The sequence below is a fragment of the Astatotilapia calliptera genome, chromosome 6 (assembly GCF_900246225.1).
Source record: "Astatotilapia calliptera chromosome 6, fAstCal1.2, whole genome shotgun sequence".
Taxonomy (NCBI): domain Eukaryota; kingdom Metazoa; phylum Chordata; class Actinopteri; order Cichliformes; family Cichlidae; genus Astatotilapia; species Astatotilapia calliptera.
The window spans coordinates 28,538,782-28,550,750 of NC_039307.1; the positions used below are offsets into that span (position 1 = coordinate 28,538,782).

At 42.6% G+C, this 11,969-nt stretch overlaps 1 protein-coding gene across 3 annotated transcripts in view; it reads left to right on the forward strand.

Annotated features, from left to right (window-relative positions):
- trim2a (tripartite motif containing 2a) overlaps positions 1-11,969 on the forward strand; it is a 32,120-nt gene that overhangs the window by 17,474 nt on the left and 2,677 nt on the right. For all 3 annotated transcript variants that reach the window (XM_026171510.1, XM_026171509.1, XM_026171507.1), the window contains exons 2-11: positions 1,977-2,155; positions 3,463-3,700; positions 4,228-4,379; positions 4,484-4,664; positions 7,295-8,018; positions 8,962-9,065; positions 9,182-9,349; positions 9,810-9,978; positions 10,926-10,996; positions 11,480-11,620. In XM_026171510.1, the coding sequence (XP_026027295.1) occupies positions 2,022-2,155; positions 3,463-3,700; positions 4,228-4,379; positions 4,484-4,664; positions 7,295-8,018; positions 8,962-9,065; positions 9,182-9,349; positions 9,810-9,978; positions 10,926-10,996; positions 11,480-11,620 (2,082 nt within the window). In that variant the 5' untranslated portion in view covers positions 1,977-2,021. The remainder of the gene's footprint in view (positions 1-1,976; positions 2,156-3,462; positions 3,701-4,227; positions 4,380-4,483; positions 4,665-7,294; positions 8,019-8,961; positions 9,066-9,181; positions 9,350-9,809; positions 9,979-10,925; positions 10,997-11,479; positions 11,621-11,969) is intronic.

Here is an 11,969-nt window from a genome sequence, read left to right on the forward strand (position 1 = left end):
GATACCTGACAGGAGCTTCCATGTAGTACTGAGGCAGGTTATTGGTCGGTAGTTGGAGGGGACCGGTCCCTTCTTGGGGTCCTTGGGGATCAGGACCGTCCGGCCTTCAGTTAGCCATTCCGGGTGTCTCTCGTTAACTAGCAGCTGGTTCATTTGTGCTGCCAGACGCTCGTGGAGTGCAGTCAGCTTCTTCAGCCAGTAGGTGTGAACCATGTCGGGCCCTGGTGCTGTCCAACTCTTCATACTGGAGACCCTTTCTTGGATATCTGCCACTGTGATGGTTACTGGACCCTGTTCAGGGAGGTCGCTGTGGTCTGCCCTCAGATCCTCTAGCCACTGAGCATTGCCGTTATGGGTTGCATCCTTCTCCCATATGCTCTTCCAGTATTGCTCCGTCTCCAGCCTTGGTGGTGCTGTTCTCTTATTGTTCCCTTGCCACTGAGAGTACACCTTTGCTGGTTCTGTGGAGAACAGCTGGTTTATTCTCCTGCCTTCTATCTCTCTGGTGTACCTCCTCAAGCGGCTGGCCAAGGCTGTGAGTCTTTGCTTGGCAGTTTCCAAGGCCTCAGGTATGGACAGCTTGCTGTATTTCTTAGGCACCTTATTTGTCGCACCTTTCTGCAACTCTGTTAGTTGGCTAACCTCCCTCCGTGCTACTTTGATCTTGCCCTCTAGCCTCCTTCTCCATGGAGGGTACTGCCCCTTGTGGCTGTTCAACTTGTAGCCAAGCATCTCACTGATCACTGCTGCCGTATTGTAGATCAGCTTGTTAGTGTCGGTAACCGTGGTTGTAGGTATTGTCCGTAGTGCTGCATTAACATCATCTAGCAGACCTTCTGAGGGTACTTCACGTAATCTTGGTAACCGGCTACGGGGGATCCAGGTTTCAAGCTTGGCCATGATCCTATTTTTCAGGTCAGTTCCTCTCGCACTCAACGATCCTTCTCCTATCGCACTTGGGGCTATGTACCCTTGCCCACCGATGCCTTCTTGTTCCAGTAGCCCACTTCAGAGTAACACTGTAACACGGATTCAAAGCTGTATGACTTTATGTTCTCATTATTTATATGTATATATATATATATATATATATATATATATATATATATATATATATATATATATATATATATATATATATATATATATATATATATATATATATATATATATGTATATATATATAAATAAATAAATAAACACCCAGCACGCCCCTGCGGGCGGTTTATCCTTCAAGCTCGGGTCCTCTACCAGAGGCCTGTAAACATCTGTTGAGTAATTTAACATAAAATTGTTTGATAGTGTTAATTTGGAAAGCCAAAACTCTAGCGGGTCCACCAGACCCATGAACACTGGCTGAGTAACAAAAATACGAACACCACACAAGGGTTAAGGTTATTCATGAAACTCCAAGTTTTTCTCAGGGGATGCTTTATATATATATATATATATATATATATATGTATATATATATATATATATATATATGTATATATATATGTATGTATATATATATATATATGTATGTATGTATATATATATATATATGTATGTATGTATATATATATATATATATATGTATGTATGTATATATATATATATATATATGTATGTATATATATATATATATATATATATATGTATGTGTATATATATATATATATATATATATATATGTATATATATATATATATAGAGAGAGAGAGAGAGAGTTTCATCTTCATGTCCTGTTTGAGTGGCTGTTTGCAGTTGCCTGGTCACAGGCGCTGATTGATGTGTCTCTTTGTGTATTTTTGCATTTCCTCTGTGGAAGGAAGAAAGTACTTTGTCTTTGCCTTCGGCCTCAAACTCTGATCTCTGCAGCCCCACAGAGTCCCGCTCACCACCACAAGATCTTCATTGTGCGTTTGATCCTATGTGATGCCACTGTGTTTACGTCCTCACCGGTTTTGTTCTCCCTCCGTGTCGCTCCGCAGGGTGCAGGGTAAGAGGAAGAGGGACTTCTATGCCAGAGCTTTAGGATGGCCAGTGAAGGCTCCACTATCCCCAGTCCTGTCGTCCGCCAAATTGACAAGCAGTTCTTGATCTGCAGCATATGTCTGGACCGCTACGAGAACCCCAAAGTCCTGCCCTGCCTGCACACCTTCTGTGAGCGGTGAGTGGAGTTTCCAAAGTGCTGTAAGTGTTGTACTGTTTTATGATTTCAGACACATGATGCAGCCTATAACGGTGCAGTAATAAAAATAATAACAACAGATTTTTAAATGAATATCTCATTGCTTTAAACTTGTGCGTTATTTTAGGACACAGGTCTGCATCGCTGCTGTTGACTCTGGTGTGTTGGTGTCATCCTCGCTGTTAAGCAGCCTTTGTTTCTGTCACAAAAGACAAACTGTTCACGGTGTGCGCCTGCCTCTTTGCTCTGGTTGTTTCTGGAGCATCAGTGTGCAGCTGAACAATATACAGTCATTTCTAACTCTTTCTGTGGGGCATAACTACTGTGTTTCACACATAGATGCTGGGATGAACATTAAAATATTCAGCTCCACCATTTACCTTTGTTTGACTAGATTAAAGCTCATATGAGCTGTCATGTACTATATTTACATGTGATTTGATGATCATCTTTGGGTCACTGTTTATTACGTCCTCAGCAATCCGACAAAGAGTCTGTTGGAGGCTAGACAAGCTGTGACAAAACACTTATTTACCTCAAGCTTATTTATTTCATGTAAAAATAAGACTGCTGCACAATGGACAACATATATGTGTCATTGATGATATCAGTAAATGTAGTTCAATAAAGGAGAATTAAGATGAGCTGAATGAAAAGCACAGCAGCTACATGCATAAACAGTATAGTTTCACATATATGTTTTGTGTGCGTGGCAGGATTTTAAAGTATTCTCTGCCATGTTTGTTTTTCTTGTGCTTTATTTATTATTGTATTTTTAATATAACTTTGGATAAAGTTACATACTCATTGTGGTAAAAAAAGCGGGCGTTTTTATGGTGGCAGGGCAGTGAGTAGCACTGTAGCCTCTCTGTGTAGTTTCTAGCTGTGCTTGTTTACTCGTGCAGGTGTTACTGCATTAAAAATATAAATATATATACTGACTTTAAATAATTTGAATAGTATAATATAAAACACTAAATTTAATGGAATCTCTGTATATACATTAAAAGCTTCACAATGACAGGATTTATGGCACGGTCATTGCATTTGAATACACTACATTGCACAGATGTCGTTGATAAGTGCTGCTGCAAATCGCTGTCAGAGTATAATCGTTCCAACCACTAGATGGTCTCAAAGTCAGGATTTTGACCTGCTCTGTTCTTCTTTTACTTGAAGGACAAATAAGCTGTTAATGGACTGCTAGATGAAAACTTTAAGTCAGGCAATAAAGCACCACATCTTGAAACTACAACCTTTTTAATACACCTGTCGTCCTCCTGCAGGTGCCTGCAGAATTATATCCCGGCCCACAGCCTCACACTGTCGTGCCCCGTGTGCCGCCAGACCTCAATCCTGCCGGAGAAGGGTGTGGCGGCGTTGCAGAATAACTTCTTCATCACCAACCTGATGGACGTGCTGCAGCGGGCGCCGGGCAGCTGCAGCCAAGAGGCCGCCGCTCTCAACAACATCACCACTGTGGCTACAGGCCAGCTACTCTCCTGCCCAAACCATGGAGGCAGCGTAAGAGCTCCTCACACTGACACCTGACAGCAAAGTCAGCTTTAACATTTAGTTAGGGTTATAGATGTTCAGAGTGGAGCTGAGGGTGAAGTCAGGAGATCACCAAGTCATTATGTTTCATAATCTGAGCGTCTGTCATGCCTGTACACAATAATTTCATAGCAGTCTCGTCCACATCTGTCTGGGTATTTCAGCGTGGAGCAGAATATCAAACCAGCTGACGGTGCCGTGATTCAAGAGGTCGAGATCATTTTAAAGCAAAGAACATTATTTATTGATGGGCAAGTTTGTGCAGTAGACTGATAAAGTGACACAGCAGAGCAGTGTCCCCAACAAAAGCAGGAAATAGGACAGGACTCCTGAGTCTGGAGATGCAGAGTTGGCACATGTGAGATGGAGTCATTAAAGGGGTGTGTAAGCATGCAGGATCAGGAAGATGGTTTATTTCCTCAGCATTAATGTGGATAAATGGGTCTATGACTCGAGCCTATTATAAATTCAGATCCCTGCTTTTTCCTGATTTGTAGGTGATGGAGTTTTACTGTCCTCCGTGTGAGACAGCCATGTGTCAGGAGTGCACGAGCGGCGAACACGGAGAGCACCCGACCGTGCCTCTTAAAGACGTAGTGGAACAGCACAAGGCCTCCTTGCACCACCAGCTAGATGCTGTTAAGAAGAGGTAGGCAGCAGCAATATTATTATGTAAATACTGTCATATTGCACTGCAGTGATGATTCTCCAGCTCTGTCACACGACCTTGACATTTTACTCGACTGCCTCCAGGTTACCAGAGATCGACTCAGCCCTGCAGACGCTGTCAGAGATTCTTCAGCAGCTGACCAATCAGAAGAGCGCCATCGAGGACGACATCCACGCGACCTTCGATGAGCTGCAGAAGACCCTCAATGTCCGCAAGAGCGTTCTACTCATGGAGCTGGAGGTCAACTATGGCCTCAAGCAAAAGGTGAGTGCAGAGCGAAGCACAGCTGGGACTTTGGCTAAAATGTAACAACCAAATAGGACAAATGTAAAGCACTTAAATGAGCCTGATCTGGAGATTTTGGAGCACAGACTAAAGTAATCTTTTCACCTGTCACGGGTCCTTCAACAGGTCAGGGCTATCCAAATAATATAGATAGTATCAATACCAACACTGGTATTCTTACTGGCCCAATACTGACACGAGAGGATTGATGCGTCTGTTTGTTTCTCTGCTGTAAGCTCTGTAGATTATTCTCGTTTATCAGGCAGCAGACATGTCGGCGCAAACACCGCTCCTCTCATGCAGGCACATTTTGCTTCACCGTGTTTGTTGTTGTCCTGTGGTCATGTGACTTAGTTGCCAAATAAAGGTAGACAGAGACAGAGCCCACTGTCACTGCCATTCAGTGAGCCAAAGAATAACCATGCAGATCATGTCATGGTGAAAGGAATGACTGATGCCACTCCAAAGTGTCCATCACAGTTGTTACTTCAGCAGTCTGATTACCTCCAGACTATATACAAACATTCAAAAATATATATTCAGCCCATATAATTGTGTTAATTATTAAAATAGATCATTCTGTTGGAAAGGGAAAAAATATACCTTAAAGATGAATTGTATTTTTAAAAAAATGGCTGAATGTGATGAATGTAGAGTTTATTTAGTTTATGCAGCACATTTAAACAACAGAAGGTGACCCAAAGTGCTTTAGAGACCACAACAAGAATAATAATAATAAAAACTGTTTCAAAATATGAATGAAAAGCTAAAAGGTGTATTTGGTTGTGTTAAGGAATTATTGTACAAAGTAAAAATCATGTGATTTAGTGGTCATTAAAATTGTTCGGAATCGCAAATGTATGATGAGTCATGCTTCTCCGGCATAAACTGTCTAAATGAGTTAAAAGTATCGATATCAGTATTTGGTATCGATCGGATAGAAAGTAAAATAAATTTGCAGTATGGCACAGACTGCCTCTCCACAGGAAGGAGGTGCCGGAGCGGGGGCTTGTGCGCTGCATTGACCCATGAGCCAATCAGCCGGTTGGGTTAAAAGCCTGCTGACTCCCTCGGGGAGCTGCATCACATGGGCACAGCTAATGATTTACAACTGAGTGGCTGATGATCGGTCACAGCACTGCAGCCCACGGGGAAGCTGTGCTGCTGCTCCTGCTACATGAAGCCGGTGTCCAGCGTGCGCTCTTGATTTGGGCGTGCCGCGCGTGGGGAGGGAGTACAGTCCGGGCCGCAAACACTTTGTCACTTCACCGTGAATTTCTCGTCCTACAATGTTACAAAGAGTCTTAGTTTTACTGCGCGGATGAGCTGTGTGGGTGAAACACTGGACGCTATGGCGTCTCTGGGAGTAGAAGAGGAGTGTGATGACGGCCGGACGCCGGTGAGTTTGTCTCGGTGCTTTAACGTGTGCAGCCTGCGGTAATGTCGCACTTTTTTAGCGCCAGATTAATTTAACGTGTGAGCGCAATCCCCCACACAGCGCTCACAGGTGTGTTCGGTTTCACGGGGGGTTTACAGAAGTTGCGCTGCTTTCTAAACACATGCGCAGTCTGTTCGCTTCAGTATCAAGCGCAGAATATAAGATGCGCTGCTTTTTGTTTTTGTTTTTGTTTTGCGGCGTTAAACATCGGCGCAGGAAAGTGCGTGTCGGGCATGTTAGTAAATCACTTTTTGTTTTTCGCCTTGAGAACTCCAAGAACACATCAGCAGCAGGGTCAGCCGCAAAAACCCGAGTTCAGCTTGTCACGGCGCTCTTAGTAAACACCGACGGTAGCAACTAGTTAGTAAAGCTGGTTATTAGCGGTTAAATGTGGCTTAGGTTAGCGCGTTATTGCTCAGGAGGGTTCGTCTGTAAAATGAGACAATAGGATGACTTAAAGATTTGATTAATTCTGGATATTTGATCAGTTCCTCATCCTCAGTTACCAGGTAACCAGACCAGTTTAAACACCTGCATTTAGACACACTTACACTTTATCTGCAGTTCAGTTGCAGTGAAAAGGTCATTTCTGTATGAAGGTGTTTTATATCTGGTTATCAGATACCTACAGTTTTCTGCACGTTGCTTCTACCACCTGTACAAGCAAGCGGTGGTAAGCTTTTTGAGTCCCAAAAAGCTGAAGGAAACCAGCAAAGCTGTGGCAGCTTCCACATGGGAGGCGTATCTGAATATCCAGCATTACAATCAAAGCAGCCCTTATTTAATTATCAGAGTGCCTGAAAGAAGATTGCGATTAAAGAACAGCAGTGTGGTCGTAGTAAAGTGACTAATTTACAAATTAAAATTAGGTAATATAAGAAATCACATTTTTATTGCATTATATTCTGAGATTTACCAGCAGTTTAATAAACTAACATCCCTGTAATCCTTAATTAATACCATATATTTGCTCCCAAGCTGAGGATTGCCAAGTACCAATAATAACCTGATCTGATCTTAAAAGCGGACACAAAGGCAAAGCTAATGTTCTTTTTGTTAGTATAATGTAATCAACAGAATAACTGCAAGAAAAATAATAATTTTGAAAGCTTCATAAAGTTTTATCTAAGCTCAGTGTTTCTCTGCTGCCCCCTGATGCATGCATGTGTAGGTGCTCCAAGCCCAGCTGGACACCCTGCTGCAGGGCCAAGAGGGCATCACCAGTAGCTGCAACTTCACGGAGCAGGCCTTGAGCCAGGGCACCGAGGCCGAGGTGCTGCTGGTGAAGAAGCAGATGGGCGAGCGTCTCGTCGAGCTGGCCAGCCAGGAGCTTCCGCTGCAGCCCGGAGAGAACAACCAGCTGGACTTCCTCGTAGAAACGGAAGGGCTAAAAAAGTCCATCCACAACCTGGGCACTATTGTGACCACCAACGCCGTTGCCTCCGAGACTGTGGCGACAGGCGAGGGGCTGCGGCATTGTGTGGTAGGCGTGCCCACCTCCATCACCATCACTACTAAGGACAAAGATGGAGAGCTATGCAAGATGGGCAACGCAGTCATCACCGCTGAAATGTTTTCGCCTGACGGCAGCAAGTGTGACGGAGACGTGCTCGACAACAAGAACGGCACTTATGAGTACCTGTTCACAGCTCCTAAAGAGGGCACGTGTACTTTATCTCTGCGCTTATATGACCAACACATCAAAGGGAGCCCCTTTAAGATAAAGGCCACCAAATCCATTGACGTGTCACCGACTTCAGACGGCGTTAAGAAGAGGCTCAAGTCTCCGGGCAGCGGACACGTCAAGCAGAAGGCCATCAAGAGGCCGGCCAGTATGTACAGCACAGGGAGGAGGAAAGAGAATCCCATTGAGGACGACCTCATCTTCAGAATCGGTAAGACCGGCTCCCAGCCGGAGGGCTGAACATCAAACCTTAGCACTAACCGCAAAGGAGGATGTAAAGTGTAGTCTACACTGTATGGAGCCATCAGTGGGGAAAAAAGTTTATTCAAAATGCATAAACAACACAAGCTGGCTATAAATTGCTAATGCTACCCAGTCATGTTCAAAGTGTTAAGGCGAATGTGTGACTCCCCTGCCACTGAGACACAAACTTCAATACAGGAGAGGTAAATTTAGGCCAGAGTAATGACCAATATCCCAAACTAAGCCCTCCCATTACCATTATCCTCTTTTATTATTGTGGCCCACCTCCAGTATCTTCACGGCCTGTCGGGGGCCATGACCCACAATTTGGGAATCCGTGCACTAGGGAAAATTCAGTTAAATAGCTGATTAACAAGTATTTACGAGCAATTTAAAAAGTGACAAAAGCTCAATAATAATAATATGATTAATTCGGCTTCTTGAACATGAGGATTTAGAGTCTTGTGTTCATATGATTTTAACCCTGACATGTCACATGCTTCAGTTTTTGTGACGTCTACATCATCAATGTGATAGTTTTTGTTGTTTTCCCCACAAAAACCCAGATGTAGCAAGAAATAATAACTAATACTTATATTAAATATTATTTTAATACAAAAAAATGGTAGAAGGTTCAATAAACAGCTGTCCTTTTGCAATTCTTACTTTTTCTACCAAAAAACAGACCAAAAAAAACAATGTAAGTAAGATAATACTAGTAAATATGGTTTGGAGACGTCTGTTTCACGGTTATGTGAAGTATAAATGTTTACACAACAGAGAGCTTATTACTGCTGGAGTGAAAATTGAGCATCAGGTTACCTTTACTATGTAACCAATAGACTTTACATGTAGAAAACGTACGTGTCGTCATCATCATGGTGAACGTGGTCATGTTTCGTGTCTCACAGGCACAAAGGGAAGAAACAAAGGGGAGTTCACGAACCTGCAGGGAGTGGCTGCCTCCTCTCAGGGGAAGGTGCTGATAGCAGACAGCAACAACCAGTGTGTGCAGGTGAGAACGAATTCCCTGAAGCATCTGCGCCTGTTCTCTGAGATAATATATGAAAACTATCTAATATTTAACATAGTGTTTTATTTTATTTCATTTTATTTTTTAACCAAATCCAGATTTTCTCCAACGACGGCCAGTTCAGAAGTCGTTTCGGCATCCGGGGCAGGACTCCGGGTCAGCTGCAGCGGCCGACAGGTGTGGCCGTGCACCCCAACGGCGACATCATCATCGCAGACTATGACAACAAATGGGTCAGCATCTTTTCGAGCGAGGGCAAGTTTAAGGTGAGTTTTATTTATCTCTGGGACTGGGTCGTTCAGTAGATTTTTTTCCTCAGAACGGCAATAGTCGGCATGTTCCCGGGTGGGCTCCAGTGCCGCTGCAGCTGTGCAGAAGGTCACACTGATTTTTGTCCTCGAGTCAGATGGTTACACTTTCTCACACCTCATTTGCAAATTTCTCACGCGTTAAGAGACTCACTCATGCTGGTTTTGACTTCCCCTTTTCAGCCTTCTTATCTTCTGTTAAAAGAGTGCAGATTTTCGGGTTAAAACCACTGGTTTCCTGAGTGGGATCTCTCTAATAGGACTTAGGGTGTGCTCTCAGTCTACGTGCAAACACACAGAAGACAGCTTCGGGGTTTTATGTGTTAATGCAAACAGTAATACTGACCATTACTTGTATTTTTGTGATTGTAAGTACTCATTTCCTCACGCGTGGCTTCGTGAAATAAAATCTCTCCAGAACAAGATCGGCTCGGGGAAGCTGATGGGTCCTAAAGGCGTGTCGGTGGACAGAAACGGCCACATCATCGTGGTCGACAACAAGTCCTGCTGCGTCTTCATCTTCCAGGTCAACGGCAAGCTGGTCACCAAGTTTGGTAACCGTGGCAACGGTGACAGGCAGTTTGCAGGTACACTCAATGGTAATACAGTGCACTGCTCCAAGATAACACAATTCAGTCTTTCTCCAACCTGCATGCTGAATGAAGAGGAGCTGCACTGACCTCATGAGGGTCATTAATATGGAAAAAGCAACTTTAGTCCATCAGATTCGTCCATTATTATAAACAAAAGTGTCCCTAAAACAGCATGGTGTCTCATTAATCATGCTATGAGTTGGTTGTATGTTTGTTTTTTGTCATACATTTAATCTGAGCGACAGATGTAGGAGTTTTAAGACTGACACTGATACCGATATTTTGTCTAATATGTCGTCTGATAGCTTTTCTTTTCTGACACATGAAACATAAACAGATTTCCCTAACATGTATTACGTGTAGTTATTTGAGTTATTACTATGATTATATGGCAATTCAGTTTAAAATAATTTTGTTTTATTGTTTTAAAAAATGTTCACGCTCTGCCTGACTCTCCTCAAATCAGCTGGTTGCTTGTGGCTAACAGGGAAGTTGCAGAGTGCCCTCTGGTGGATAAACTATGCAACAGCAACACTCAAAGCATGATTAAAGGGTGCTTCGGTCTTCTTTACTTTTTAAAGTTGGATTTATGGCTATTATAAATGTTGATAGCAATATATCAGAAAATGGCCAATTACCTGACTGATATATCAATATTTTCCAATCCAACTTTATTGACCAATATTTTGGTCATGCTCTAACATTAAAGCATTAAAAATCAGTGTACTTTTATTTTTATTTATTTTTTTGTCTGTTGCTGAATTCATTTTTGAAGCTGCATGTCCTCCACAAATATGTCCTTGTGACATGTGCAATGAAAATAAAGTTGAGTTCTATTCTATTCTACCTGTCATGTAGGAGTTTTCTGACTTTTTGTTTTGTCGCAGTCAAGCAAAACTGTACAAATGATATCTAAAATCTTCTTCATATTTCTAATCCAGGCCCTCACTTTGCTGCTGTCAACAACAACAACGAGATCATTGTGACAGATTTCCACAACCACTCAGTCAAGGCAAGTGAACTCCCAGAGCAGTCTGTGTGTTACAGGAATACAGATGTTAGCAGCTGCCACCAAAACGTGATTTACAACGCGTTTTCTACTCGTATCATTCACATTAAAAGGCTATTGTCACATTCATCAGTCGAAGGTGGGAAATTTGTCATGTGGACGAGGATTTTATGACATTCCAACAAGTTCGGAGTCCATTTATAGTCAGTGTAGTATTGACCAATCATGTCTGAGCAGACAGTCTGTGCAAAGAGGAAACCATCGGCTAAGAATACGGTCTCAAATCCATCAGCATCTGCTTCTTATTTATTTAAATGTATCTCACTGCATTTATCAGACTGTAAACCAGGCCTGATGCACACAACAGTGAGTCCTGGTCTGGATATCAGTGTTCTGTTATGTGAATATGTGCTGGTTGCATTTTTTTTTTTTTTTTTTAAAGAAGTGTTCTCTCTCTGCTGTTGCTTCTCTGAAACCATACTGCAGGTGTTCAACACAGAAGGAGAATTCTTGCTGAAATTTGGCTCCAATGGTGAAGGCAATGGCCAGTTCAACGCCCCCACAGGAGTGGCGGTGGACGTCAATGGAAACATCATAGTAGCCGACTGGGGCAACAGCAGGATACAGGTACGCAGAATGAATCATTTCTACTCCTCGAAGAATCGGTTAATACAAACTTCTGTTTCTTTTTTTATTAAGTGGCATCCAGCATTACAATCTTGCCTCATAATGGCTTATGAAATGTTACCAAAACACCATTAATAGTATATTTATACACTGATCAGGTATAACATTATGAGCACTGACGGGTGAAGTGAATAACGCTGATTATGTCTTCATCATGGCAACTGTTAGCGGGATATATTGTTAGCGGGAGGAAGTGTTCTGAAAGTTAATCTGTTAGAAGGAAAATGGGCTAGTGTAAGGATTTAAGTGAGTTTGATAAGGAGACAAATTTTGATGACTAGACGACTGG